General features: G+C 37.5%; 1 protein-coding gene across 10 annotated transcripts in view; it reads right to left on the reverse strand.

Annotated features, from left to right (window-relative positions):
* Positions 1–15,420, reverse strand: part of GRM8 (glutamate metabotropic receptor 8) — a 346,196-nt gene that overhangs the window by 2,324 nt on the left and 328,452 nt on the right. For all 10 annotated transcript variants that reach the window (XM_051609041.1, XM_051609042.1, XM_051609039.1 and 7 more), the window contains one exon: positions 5,676–5,922. In XM_051609041.1, coding sequence (XP_051465001.1) covers positions 5,676–5,922 — 247 coding nt within the window. The remainder of the gene's footprint in view (positions 1–5,675; positions 5,923–15,420) is intronic.

Genomic DNA, 15,420 nt, shown 5'->3' on the forward strand with positions numbered 1-15,420 from the left:
ATTTGAACTCAGACAGTTTCCAACTATATTTTTTCCAAATAACATGGCCAATGTTCACATAAAAAAAGTAAGTTCTAGTATGTATATAAGCAGTGAGTAAGCTGGATCTCAAGTTCTGTGATCTTTATGATAATGAATTTTGGTTATGTCTTGGAGTCAAGAAAAGGTCAAGAGAGAGGAACAATGATAACTGGTTTTAGCATATCCCTAACAGAATTTCAGCATACAACTCATCTGGTATTATTTTGTTGATTTCTGCATAGATTTTATTATTACTATTATTATTTTTTTTTTAAATTTAGATCTTGAATTTTTTTCTCTTTTCTATGGGTTGAAGACAACTTTGCAGCTAGTGGTGGGTGGTCCATCTAGAAGGAGGCTTATGCTTCTTGAAAGAAGTGAAGCCTGACATGTTAGCAAAATTGAGTAGCTAGTGCCTACAGCACATGTTCTCTGGAGAGCCTTCAGACACAAAGCATTTGCCTGTAAGTGAGCTAGCAGAAACACTCATAAGAGCCTATAGGAAGTATTTTAGAGCAGCCATGCTATTATGGTCTCATGTTTATGGGTAGCTGATCATTTCTTCCTTTGAAAAAGGCTGATACTCCTTGTTTAAAATGAAGTAATATGTTAAGAAAAATACTTTCACTATTGTAAAAGTGAACAACTGTGAATCATACATGGAAGTTTGTGTCAGCTTTTAGCCATTATATCTTATTCCTTTGATGACAAAATATTGTTCAAGACTCCACTGTTGTGTTCATGTTCAGTCTTGAGAAAAGAAGGCTTTGGGGAGACCTTATTACCATGTTCCAGTACTTCAAGGGTAGCTACCAAGAAGAGACTCCCTATTTACAAGGAGTCACGTGGAAAAGACAATGGGTAATAGGCAAAAGTTGCTCCTGGCAAGACTCCAGTTAGACACGAGGTAAATTTTTCACCATGAGAACAGTCAAACATTGGAACAGTCTCCCAAGGAAAGTGGTAGATTCCCTCACATTGGACAGTTTTCAGTCTCAGCTTGATAAGGTGCTGAGCCATCTCATATAAACTATAGTAGTACCTAGAAAGGCTGGATCAGATGATCCTTGAGGTCGCTTCCAACCTGGCATTCTATGATTCTATGATTTAAGGGAATAGGGAAGTGGTGACATCACGTCTCACAGGCAGCTCACTACATTAAAAATATTTGGGTTCATGGCAAATCAGACTGCTGGGGGACTGAGACTCGTTTTTCCCTCTACAATAAGTTCTATGTCATACTGCAGAAAGAGGAATTTTTCTTCTCAAATATGTTTTATATTCTGTCTGCTACACACATGTTCTGCTTATGATAGTAAAGACTGCAGCTGGCAGGATTAAAATAATTTGTTGGCACAAAAGTTATCTGGTCTATAGATTCAAAGATCTAATTCCATTCTACTTTCTCTTCTTTCCTCCTTCCTTTCCCTCCCTCCCTCCCTCCCTCCCTCCCTCCCTCCCTCCCTCCCTCCCTCCCTGCCTTCCTCCCTCCATAGATAGATAGATAGATAGATAGATAGATAGATAGATAGATAGATAGATAGATAGATAGATAGGAAAAGTATTCCTTACATTAACTCCTAACCCAGTGCAACAATCCAAATATTTGGGAAGAACAGACTACAGAAACCAAGAAATGACAGTTTCTCTCTCTTGCACCAAAGATTAAAACAAATCAAAGATCACTAAAATTGCTGCAAATTAATACTAGATAGTAAAAATAATTGAATTTACTGTTTGTTTTTTCTTCAACGTGTTGTTTGGTTTTTTTTTTGGGGGGGGGGGGTTTCTGAGAAATTTTATTCTAATATTGCATTTACCTTTTTGTAAGACACAATAGATACAGACCATTATCATTCACAAATCACTATAATTTCTTTTTTCCCCTAAGAATGTATATATTAGAATGAATAACCAAAAGGAATCTGGAAAACTTAATACTTCCTATTACCACTTGTACAGGTAGCTCCAATACCTTGTGACTAGAAGAGCTAATTCATGAAAAAATTGCTTGTGGCATTCTAAGCAAGTCTTTCACAGAATCAATCACAGTATTCCAGCACTGATGTAAAATAGCTTTATTTGCACATCTTGGGACACTTGAAGCAAATATAGTCTCATTTACATCTTTCAGATGGGAAGTACTGCTCCCATCTGAACTCTCCCAAGCTCCCACATCTGGATTTCTGAGAGGTTTCTATTTTTCCTTTGGCCTGTCAAGTTCCTTCTGAAAATAATACAGCACTGCTGAAATGGCACTGAGTTCCTTAGAGCATGAAAGGATTTTGTTCCTAGCTAAGAAATAACAAATAAATGCACATCTGCAAATTCTGCACACTGGGAACATAAGGGCAGAATGGAACAGAGGGGTTTTTTTCCCCTCGCCCTGAAAACAGGCTCAAATATGTGATCAGGTTGAACTACCTTACCACATTACCCTGTATCAGTTGACTTTCCATGTGTATGTTCTTAGCCCACAGCGATGTAACATAATCAGATTAATCGCAACTCAGTAATCTGAATTATGTGAGGACATTTGCAGGAAGCTCAAAATACAAAAATAAATAGGTCCTACACCTCAGATGATTTAGAGGAACCTGTTAATTTGCTTTATATTTGATACTTAAATAGTTTTGACAGAATTAATCTAGGACTGATCAAGAAACAAACAAAAAAAATATCCTTTTGAGTTCTGTGTGTTGTTACTTTAAAAAATTATAGCACAGGAAGTTAGTGTAGATAACAGTTCGAAATGTATTAAATCTAATCTCATCTCCAATGTTGTTGTTTTTTTTCTTGATAAATATTGCAAGTGTCTTTATAGTTCACTGTAATAAGCCTACAGTTTCTGTTTGGGGATCTGAAAGCTTCAGCAGCTGGTGTCCTACTCTTCAAGACTGTTACCATTCCACAGTAATAACATGAACCACATTTGGCAAGCATAGATGGCCAGAAAAAGTAACAGACTTGGCTTGAAATGTTTCTGGGAATGAACACTCTTTTCTAGCTCCAGTTACTGCATTGGCGTTGGAATGAAACAAGAAGAAAAAGACTTAAATAGAATGGGATATAAAACAATTTAACATTATTCTAATCTGACCTATATGCATTTGAAGTACTTGTCATAGTTATGCCCTCTGTAATTCCATCTGGATTACTTTGTTTCACCCTGTTTCCCACATACAATTTGTTTTCCACTGAATATGAAGTATTTCCACAAAAAAAAAAAACAACAATAAAAACCCATAAAACAACATGACTGTATTAACACGAGGATCAACACTGAATAAAGTCTGTTGCGTGGAACAGGATAAACCAGACAGAGCAGAGATGGCTCTGCACTGGAAGCAAAAGGAATTTCCTGACCATCTTATTTCTTACCAGTTACAAGCATTGCTATCACTACCAATATTTGTGCTTGGGAAATGGTGGGAAAATCTTACTACCCACTTCTGGTATACCAGGAATAGCCTACTTATTTGTGCTCAGCTTCATATACTACCACTGAAAAGACAGACCTACCTCACATGGAGTCAGTGCAAGAAGAAATTTAGCAATGTTGAGAGACTGTTACTATTGACCTAGTGAAAAGGAGTATGATGGCACTGTGCTCTGATAATTTACAGGAACCTCTGAAAGTTTTGACAATAACTATTTTGGCAGGAAAGAGGGAGGCTGATCAAATCCAAATGTTACAGAACAATTTTTGGGAAGAGATAAACCCACCCTGAGGCCAAGAGCACAATTATACAGGGACAGCTCTCTGGAGTGCAGATGACTTGACTCTGAATTTTTGCCTATGAAGCATTATGATGTCTGGATCAAAGCCTAGTCAGGATATACTCCTAGGGAGCTCAGAATTTTATAGATGTGCTACTGTCAAAATCATGTTTAGAGCACAGCAACTAAGAATTACCCTGCATACATCACACTACTGGAGAAGCAGACGTGTTTCCAGTAGCAGCTGTTTCCATGAATTATGCATAATCATAGTCCAAGGAATACCAGACACAGCATTTCTTAATTAGGTACAGTAGATAAACATCAGATACCCCAAGACTTTCTTATTAACACTCCTTCTCACCCTACTGTGGAATCTCACCTTTGACCTTTCCTTGGAAGTTTATAATTTTGTAAATGCAGCAAAATCCACCATCTGTTGCCTTCTGAATTTTCTTTTGGTGACTTCTGAAGATTTGACAAATTATTGTGTTCTTAATATTTCTATGCTATTATTTGATCCTCAAGGAATTCCATTGCCTTTCTCCTTTTGTCCTTTGTTATATATCATAATTTGAAACTATAAACCCAATGTTCAGTCATGGAGATTTACACATTTTGAAGGGTCATGAGTTTTTCAAGTTATTTGGTTTGCACTCAGTATCCTCCATGCATCAGCAACTATATTATGGTAAACCTATGGACTGTTTTTATATAGTTTTCAGTATGGCAAATTCTGATTGAATTCAGTAGGGGGGTTGCAATTTTCTGAAATAAATAAAATGTTTTTCAGCAACCTCACTACAGACTTGTCTGAATGTGCTCAAGCAAGATAGTACTATTTAATCTCCCATCAACATGATCAAAAAGTAATAAAATTTAAAAAAAACACCCTAATTTGCAGTAAAATGACTGAAAAAAATCTTTACTGTAACAGTAAATACCATGTCCATACCATGTGACCTCTAACTCTTCAATAGAAACAGATTCTCCATTACTGCTAAGCACTGGGGATATAGTTACTGGCAATAATAATAATAATAATAATAATAATAATAATAATAATAATAATAACAATAATAATAACAACAACAATAACAATAACAGTTGTTGCTGTTGTTTTTATTATTATTATGTCAAATCCATGAGATTGTATGTCATGTGGTGGAATGGAAGCTATGACCTCTGTTGTCTCTAATACCAGAGCAATTTAGAGATGTAACAAGATGCAAGAATTTTTCTGACATAGGAAAGAACTTCTCATCACTGACCTATGACATATCAGAACATGTAATGTTTAAGTTGTATATGAATTACCACAATTTTGTATCAAGATGAGTAAGACCAAAACAAAAACCTGGAGGGGAAGGGCTATTCTTGGAAGCCTTTGTACTCATTAATTGTGATAAATGAACAAGGCAACAAATATTGAGTCAAGGTGGAAAGCATTATTTTCACTTCCATATCTAACTGCAAAATAAAAACAGTATTAAGTGGGGTTTTTTTGTTGTTTTGGTTTTTGTGGGTTTTTTTGTTTGTTTGTTTGTTTGTTTGTTTGTTCCCAACAGCCTTTGTGTTTTTAATATACAATGATGACTATAAATATATCTCATGAACTGTCAGGACATACCATGACTGGCACAGCAATGCATAACATATCAAATTAGTACTAACTAAAACGGGTCATTATAAAATGATGTTGCTTTCTGTTTGTGCTTGCTACTTTTTTTTTTTTTTAACTATCCTCCTGTGAAAACAACTGTAGGCATTCCTGCATTCAGTAGTACATTAATTCTGACACATCTCTGGATTCATGCAGAATAAGCAACAAAAAGAATAAGATTTATTATTAAAAGAAAGTGAATTCTTCTGAACGTACATCTATTAAGAAGTGCTGCCACTCTTGACCATGGGAAAGTCTACAGATGACTTACTGTTCGTTTCAAGACTTTCACAGAGTTCAGTTTTGACCTCGCCATTTGGTCTGTCATTTCCTTTTTGGGTCAGTTTGCTTTGCATTGTGGCAGCTGTCACTACAGCCTTGAAGCTCCGCTTCCGTTTTTGAACATTCTGCTCTGGATGAAAAATTATAATATAAACCTTGGGCATGTAGAGCATGCCCAGAGACACAGAAGCACTTAAACTCATGGAGACAGTAAGTGTTGTTGTCTGGATGTACATCTGGGGAAGGAAAGAAACAACAACATATAAATAATTTTTATATATTAATACACTGATTTAATATAAGAAGGAAAATAAATTATTTAACTTTAAAATACTAGGTAGAAATGGAAACAGTAACACACTTCTCTTTCTGTACGTATGTCAGAAGTACCCTTGACTTTGGTTGACTTCAATTATAATCAAGTATGGCTGTTTCATGGGTCTTTTTAATCTTAAGAGAAGGTGATAGAAACATATTTCTTAAAATTCATTCTCATAAAAGTAATCAAGATGCTGTAGCAACCACATTTTCAGAAAACAAGCAAATATGTCTGGACAGCAAAAATGGAATGGCAATAGGATTAGCCTTGTATCATCTGCTTCAGTACATAGAAACCTCTACAACAATACTCCATGTGGTGATTCAGTAGTGTGTGCAGCATGGTTCGCCCAGCAGCATGCATACTGCAGAACCTAACTAAATCTATTCCTATTATATACTCTTTGAGTTTCAAACTTGGAAAGAAAACTAGTTTCTCTGTACTGAAGCTTGAATATTCTTGAGGTTGTTGGAGTGGTTTTTTTTGTTGGATATTTTTTAACATTTCCACCTTAGTTTTGAATTCTAGTTGCAATGCTTTGTTGGCACACAATAAGCAAATGATTATGTCACAGTCCTAACTAAGAAATCAGAAAATCAGGGAACTATGAAATCAGATCCTCAGGTCCTCAAAATGACCTCAGTCCCCTATAGACAATATGAAGAAAAATACTGACATTTCTGAGAGACTGTCTATCATTTGTTATCACATACAAAAAGAAAGCAACTCCAGTCTTCCACAGTCCCGTCAAAGAAAATTACAGTGATCACACGAACAACAGAGAGAAGCTTCTATTAGGAAAAGTATCCAGATAGCATATTGGAAGTAGTAATTGAAGTTCTACTCAACATTCATTTAATCTTAGGAAATTATATGCCATTAGACATTTTATGAGACAGCAATTTTAATTTACAGTTTTGTGTGGTTTCCTAAACTGAGCAGGAAATCTCTCATTAGTTGTTATACTGAAAAAGATACTGAGGTAAAACCTGCTCATTGCCTTGGTAGAGGATTCACTGACATGGTTGTCAGTCATGATTTTAAGCGGTGGCCAATACTCTCACATTAACCTGGAGATAAGGTAATAAGTCTGCCTGCAATGTCAGCTTAAAATAATCTGTTTTTATTAAGTTCCCTTGGGTAACTTGGCCCTTGGCAGAAAAAGGGAGCTATAATAAACTGGTGTGCAGTCACTATTATAGTTGAACATTTTTTAATGTCTTTCAGCTTACAAAGTTTTTCCATTAGGTAATTTCTCCTTAGAGATCACAAATAAACTGTACTCTCACTTAAAGAAATGTTAAGTGAGAAATGTGATTAATGTATTTTGGAAGCATGGACTCTTGCTCTGAACCAGTGGTACATAGAACTGCCAAATATTACCATAAAATGAGGGATAGCTCGATCTACTCTTTAAGAAAAGATTGATAATGCTTCAAAATTTGTAAGAAACTGAACCTGCTTCCAAGTACAGCACCAGACTGAAAAGACAATCTGATTTTCCTGTTGTGCTCAGGAAAGCTACAGGAGAAAGACCTTTCATTTCAAGACAATACATCAGGAAATACACACAATACAGTCTTTTCTTACACCAGTGAAATAATTCCATTCTTTTCAATCTCAGAAATGACAGTGATGTGCTGGAAATCAAAGCATGAACAGTTCTAATGAAAACCTCACATGGTTACATTAATAAGCAGTTGTTTTCAGACATCTGTGGAAGGACCTCTGTGCAAAACGCATGTTCACATGAAAAAAACACCAGACATCCATTTCTTTCTGAACCAAACTGGCAGATCTCCAAATAAACTGGTATAGTAGTGGCTTTTAGGTTTAAGCATTGCATTAAGTGGTGTCCAAAAGTTGATTTGGCTCCTAAAGAGGCATATATTTCCTAATGGAGTTTGCAAAACTGAAATCAATGCAAGCAATACCTTTAAGAAAAAGTATTGTATATGAAAATTCCAATAAACATAAACATGTTTTTTTGAAGCCTTACCATTTTTTAAAGTCTAACTCATGCCAGTTACGTGGCTAGATGAGTCTCACCTGCAGAATCTGTAACAATGTCTGGCATGGAAATATATATATTTAAAATCTTTATCAAGTACCCAACCTGTAAGGCTTTTCTTGGTCTCTCACCGTTCAGTATAATAATTAAAAAAAATAAAAAAAGGATAAAGAGCCTATGAATGTAGTAAGTGCATTATGCTAGATCTCAATGATCTTTTTTTTTTTTTTTTGGTGATAAGAAGTGCCATAGTGCCAAGATCTTGCAAATACTAAGGAGAAACAATTTCTGCCTGAAGATTTATATTCAAGTAGGTTTATGGGTCAATCAGCTAAATCTGATTATGCATTCAATGAAATAATAAGAGCCCATAGATTTCAATGCACTTAGTGCAGGTATTTTGCATGAGCTATATAATTACATCTAATGTATTTTCTGTGTACTTACTTGAAATGACCAGAACAACAGCCTATTTAAAAAATCCAAATCACAGCTAGTTTCATGTAGCAGATTCCAGTTCATATGCAGTGGGATTTATTTCTGACAGTTAATCTATTTTTGAACCTTATGTATAGCCTGGATCTAACCTCTTTTATTTTAAAACCATCAACCCTTTTCTATGGCAACAGGCCCTACATCCTTTTAAATAATTGTTTGCAGACTCAGAGTCTTTATAGGACAGGAACAATCCCTGCATCTAACCCTTCCCATCTTCAGAATACACCTTCTTGCAGCATAATGATGCACAATCTAGTAAACAGGATGACATGCACTTTGTCTGACTTTTATCTGACTCTTCCCTTGTTTTATCCCAGACAAGAGGACAGTGCTGTCTTATGGCTCTGCATTCTGGGTACTTTTATTATTCAGCGACTGTAACTACTTGTAACTTTTACAGAATTAACTGCTCTAAAAATCAAGGAGCAGCAGAAGTAGTTCAGCTTAAGATATAAGGTCTGAATATTTTTTCATGTGTCTCACAGTGGTAGCTTACTGTAAATTAAAGTAGAAAAAAGGTCCCTTTCTCACAAGGATTGATGATTAAACAGAAATGAATTTCAGCAGTCCTCACACTAAAATCCCTTCTGAACTACAAACATTTTGTCCAATAAAGCCTTACTCAGATGTAACAAAGACTGCTATATCTATTCTCCTTGTTCTTGACAGTCAGAAGATGTAAGACAGAAAACTAAAATCATGGCAGCACAAGAAAAATAATTATCTTTATCTTATGGGAAAGGTTGAGGCCCTTCCTGTCTCAAACCCCTACCCCAACCCCACACTTCAACTGATGGAGGAATTCTTATGTACCGTTTTCCACCTCTACAGTCAACAGAGGATCCCTCAAAACAGACTGCATCTCATGCAGATTATGTGGACCACCATCTGGACACCTGATCTCTCTGCCTCACTAATGATCTTGGCCCTCTCCTCATCAGAAAGATTCTGCAGGCTTTTTAATATCACAGAATCACAGAATGTTAGGGGTTGGAAGGGACATTTGGAGATCATCGAGTCCAACCCCCCTGCCAGAACAGAACTACCTAGGGCGGATCACATAAAAATGCATCCAGTCTCTCAAGTTTTCTCAAGACTAAACAGTCCCAGTTCTCAGCCTTTCCTGGTAAGGCAGGCGTTCCAGTCCTTCATTCTCGTAGCTCGCTGTTGGACTCTCTCAAGCATATCCCTGTCCCTCTTGAACTGGGGATCCCAGAACTGGATACACTACTCCAGATGTGGTATCACTAGGAAAGAGTAAAGGGGAAGGATAATCTCTCTCGCCCTACTGAACACACTGTTCTTAATGAACCCCAGGATACCATTTGCCTTCTTGGCCACAAGGGCACATTGCTGTCCCATGGATAACTTGCTGTCCACCTGGACTCCAAGGTCCTTCTCCATGGAGCTGCCTTCTAGCACATCAACCCCTCATCTGTATTGGTGAATGGTATTATTCCTCCCCAGGTGCAGGACTCTACACTTATTATATTAAACTTTGCTTAACATTTCTCTTTAAAACCAAAAACATTAAGCAACAGATCCCAGAGTTAAGTATTTTCTGTGTCCTCCTTTTTGCAATAATCTCCATTGTGTTTGCTTCTCAGAAAAAGATCCTGTGATAGACCAAATTTTATTTTATTTTAGTCACATTCAAAAAATATCAAGGCACCAAAATGTGAGATTCTATTACCACTTGAATAATGCCCTTTGAATCAGTAAATAAACGGGTTTTAAGAATGCCTCAGCAGCTAAAATAAATGTCTGTATGGATGTTAAGGGATTCTCTATCTTCTACCATTGATTCTAGGACTATGTATCTCTTTCTATCTTGACACTTAAAACATGACATAGGAAATATTGGGGCACCAAAAAAAAATATTTTAGAAAAGCACAGATACTCTGATGGCTTCTTCAGTTTTGAAGTACTTGAAACTGAATTGGCTCCTAAGTAACCTCAACAATTTCTAAGCACCAAAGCAGGTGCATGCACTAAATTGTCCCACTGAAGGTAGCTACAGTGACTACCTCTAAGCTAGGCTTTACTGCTTAGAATTGAAATATCTCCCAGATGCCCAGGAGTGTCCCATCAGTTTGGTGCTGGCAGAGGCAATGCCATGAACACAGCATGTTCAACATAATTTTCATTAGAGAAAAAATAATACTGGATATGTCACAACTTTTGTTCAAATTGCTTCCCCTACTTTCACACATATTATAATCAGACTCTCTCCAGAACTGCTGGTTTTCTCAAACTCATTTTTCTTTTCCATACAGTTTTAATAGGTCACATAGAGGTTACCCCCACCCAGCCTGTTCTCTATTATGATTTTCATAGTATATCCTGGATAGGTGGGAGATACGGCTGTTGTGTTTTCCTGAGTGAATTGAATCTAAGTTTTCCAATTTGGTACAACTTCTCTAACCGCTGGTCATTGTAGCACAGAAGATTAACAACTCCAGCAGTCAGTGAAGTGCAAAACTACAGGGAAAGCTTGACACATCTCAAGCTATCAGGCTGCATAGCATGGCTCCAACTCAGCTATTTGCACTCCAAAGAGAAGTGGATGTTCAAAATGACACAGCCGATCTAATGTCTCTTATTAGCCATTTCTAATAAATTTTCCCTTTAGAAGTGTCTTTGTCTGCAGGCTAATGAAACAGCCTCAGTATCAAACATTGGAGTCCGAACCATCCTGCTGAGACAGATATTCCCCAATAGACACCCCTGAATGTGTCCCACACTGCCACTAACAGACCAAAAGATTGAGTTATGACTTAATTTTTCCCTTATTCTTGTTACCAAATACTTTATGTCGCTTATGTGAATCTTCTCAGCTCCTTCAGCTAGTTTCATTTTTTAAGGTCAGAAATGCAGCAAGCTTCGTATGCCACAAGGGCTTTTACCTCTCATTCCCTCCCACCATTCTTACCTTCACTCTGAGCTGTTTGAAGTCTTTACCAGATGATTTATAGCCAGAAGATAAATAATACATCACAAAATAAAGATACATGCTACATAATATATATTTTTTTAATCTTTTTAAAAGGATTCCTTACCAAACTACCAATTAAAATGAGGCTTTGAGAGAAAAGTCAAAGCCTTTTCACAAACATGAAAGAATAACATGCATTAGGTTATTATCTCAAGCAGTAAACCTAGGCTGTAATACTGTACATTGCAGAGAAAACTAAGAAAACAAATCCTCTTTACTTTTATCTGTACATTTTATTTGTTTTCAGAAACTTTAAGAGAAATGAAAGATCTAATAACTGATTTCAAATTAAACATGTGCCAGCTTTAAAAAGTATGAACTTCCATTAAAGCTTTGATGTGAGAGGAGCTATAAATGCTTGTAGCCTTGGTAGGGTGTGTATTTAGTTGCATTTCAGAATGTTCAAATTTTGACCTTTCCAGCAGCATCTGTAAGCACCCTTTATATCAATAAATTATTTTATGCAAATAAAGGAATGGCTTTACTAGGTGATGTTTGTTTGTTTTTTTAACATTGCATTTATTATTTTAGGGTAAGTAGGTACAGATAACTCAGAGTTGTCAACTGCTTATTGGAAATGGTATGTTCCACACCTGCACATTGCAAAGAATCACAGAACGGTTAAGGTTGGAAGGGACCTTAAAGATCATCAGGATCCAACCTCCCCGTTACGAGCAGGGACACCTCACACTAGACCAGGCTGCACAAAGCCTCATCCAACCTGGCCTTGAACGCTTCCAGGAAGGTGGCATCCACAGCATCTCTAAGCAACCTATCCCAGTGCCTTACAACCCTCATGGTGAGGAATTTCTTCTTGATGCCTAACCTAAATCTCCCCTCTTTCTGTTTAAAACCATTACCCCTTGTCCTATCAGTACTTTTTCTGGTGAAAAGTCCCTCCCCAGCTTTCCTGTAGGCTTCCTCAGGTTCTGGAAGGCCTCTATAAGGTCTCCCTGGAGCCTTTCCTTCTCCAGGCTGAACAATCCTAACCCTCTCAGCCTGTCTTCATAGCAGAGGTGTTCCAGCCCTTTGATCATCTTCATAGCTCTTCTCTGGACCCTTTCCAAGAGGTTCATGTCTTTCCTGTGAGGAGGGATCCAGAGCTGTAGGCAGTATTCCAGGTGCAGTCTTGAAACAAAGAAAGTTCACCCAACAGTCTAAGCACTGTTAAGTCAGTATCCTTCATTCACGGCGCCAGACACACAGGGGATGACTCCTCCAAACATGTGCGCACCTTACAGTGTAAGGTGAGAGAGATATATACAGCCGGTACTTAATTATGTGTAATACTTCTAAGAAACAGCTTACATATTCATTCATTTCCTGAGAAATCATTTACATAAGTGTCCACCCAATTTCGCATGTGTGTTAAGTCCATTAGGGTCTCCTGGGGGTCGTTTACTTCATCCTTGAGTCTTCCTCACAGGAACCTTTGGCCGAGTTCTCTCTTCTCCCATTTATCTTTGCTGACTCCGAAGCAGAATTGGTTACAGCAGAAATCCCTAGTCACACTTGAATGGCTTCTTTCTTCTTCAAGGACCCTTGTACTTCTTCCCTAAAACTACAGATAAGCTCACAAAAGAGGCTTTTACAACTCACTAGCAGTAGGCCCAGATGAGAGATTTACACCCTACAAGCAGTTAACTATTTGAAGTCAGAGCTTGGTTAATGCTCTGTTTCAGTCTCACCAGAGTAGAGGGGTAGAATCACCTCCCTCACCAGTGATTTCTCAAAACCCGATTTTACCGCTGAGGCATAGTAGGACAGATGTATCCCAAACAAAAGCAATTCCTGAAACTCAGGTGATGGGAATTTGAAGGCATTCACTTCACCAAGCTTTGGAAATCTGTCCTGTCATTTGGGAACAATTTCTTTTTGGACCAGTAATGGTTGTCCAGCTCTGTGCATTTCTTCCTCTCATTTCCTAATATGATAGGATTCCTTTGACACAACAGAGGGTATGAGGATACCATTTCAATGTATCAAATAATAAGTGGAACAGTTGATCTCTAGGGCCGGGGAACGCCTAATATAAACCTAATACTCTAACACTGTATCTGTATAGCACACAATGAAGCAACACTATGGTATAGACCTGACACCAGGACTTTACTGCCTGCATCATTAAACTGCTAGAGCACTCTTGATGTGAGTGGGCCTGGGCCTGGACCAACCCATACTCTCCCAAACCCTTCCCAGGAGTTTTACCACAGTTTGGATTATTCTCACTATGTAATGCTGATATCTTCATGCTGCTCTTGCTAAGACGTTACGAGATTTTAATATTATAAATACAGCAGCACTGTGAAAACTGGCTTCAGAATCTGTGAATATTCTTGACAATGTGTAGTTACTAATTTATATAGAACCTAAGAGGACAACATAGGAGACATCCATGCAGACCAGGAGATGAACTGATTGAGAGCAGCTCCACAGAGAACTTGGAGATATCAGTGGATGAAAACGTGGATGAGCAATGTGCACTTGCAGCCAGAAAGCCAACCATATCCTGGGCTGCATCAAAAGAAGTGTGTCCAGCAGGTCTAGGTGTTTCACCTCTTTTATTCTGCTCTCATGAGACCCTCACCTGGAGTACTGTGTCCAGTTCTGGGGTCCCCAGTACAAGAACACTGTACCTGTTAGAGTGTGTCCAGAGAAGGGCCACAAAAATGATCAGCGGGATGGAGCACCTCTGAACAAAGGCTGAAAGAGTTGCGCTTGTTCAACCTAGAGTAGAGAAGGCTCCAGGGAGATCTTATTGTGGCCATTCAATGTATAAAGGGGGTTTATAAGCAAGACAGAAAGAGACTTTTTACCAACACCTGTAGTGACAGGGAAAAGGACAACAGTTTTAAACTGAAAGAGTGTAGATTTAGATTGGATATAAGGATAACACTTTTTATAATGAGGGTGGTAAGACACTGGAACAGGTTGCCCAGAGAAATTGTGGATAACTCCTTCCTGGAAGTGCTAAAAGTCAAGCCAGATTTTGAAAATGTCCCTGACCATGTCAGGGGGTGCTGGACTAGATGACATTTAAACATCCCTTCCAACCCAAACTATTCTATGATTCATAGAAACATAAAACTTTCTCAACATGGTAGACACTAATACAAGTTGTCATTTCTATTGGCAAATATAAAGTAGTTCTTATGTAACACATTAATTGAATCTTCAACATAATGTAGAAGTAGGATTTTTATGGTATATTGTGTTATACTTTAAATCTTCTTGCAGGCAAAATGCCAAGCAAGGAATTTATTCTTAGTTTAATTAAAACCTTAACAGCCTAATCAAAACTGTAGCAAATATTATTATTAAACCAGTTACAATTATACTAGCTTTTATTGTTTAAATTAATTAATTATTACAGGAAAATCTTGTTAATAATGTAGCTAAATCAGTTATATATTAATTTCTGAGTGTCAGTTCCTTTTCTCTAGTTCATGCTCCTCTGGTTCCCAAAGACAGCAGGTTCAGTGTTTTGCAAGAATAAGAGTGGAAAGCAAAGTTATGTTGTCAGCACCCCAAGTTCTTCACCAGGAGAAGGTGCACAATTTTGACGGCCAGTGTTCCTCCTCCTTAGTCTTGGGTCCAGTTGAGGTTACTTATACAGATTTTCTAACACTGTGTGCTTATTTGCTCTTTATAAAAATGCATTCCCATCTACAATGTCTATCTCCACTCATTAACTGTTTATTAATTGAAATTAAGTCCCAGCTACTTGGTTACTGAGTGGCTTCACAGGTTTGTTAGATCATTGCCATGCATACTATTCATCGAGCTAAGCTGAAACAAGTCAGGCAGTAGTATCCAGACTGCTGGACAGTTGTTATCATGATTAACAAAAGCTCAGGATACAAGCCAAAATATATCTCAAACCACACTGGCAAGTGTGGCTACAATCTCT

This window comes from Apus apus, chromosome 1 (genome assembly GCF_020740795.1).
Source record: "Apus apus isolate bApuApu2 chromosome 1, bApuApu2.pri.cur, whole genome shotgun sequence".
Lineage (NCBI taxonomy): Eukaryota > Metazoa > Chordata > Aves > Apodiformes > Apodidae > Apus > Apus apus.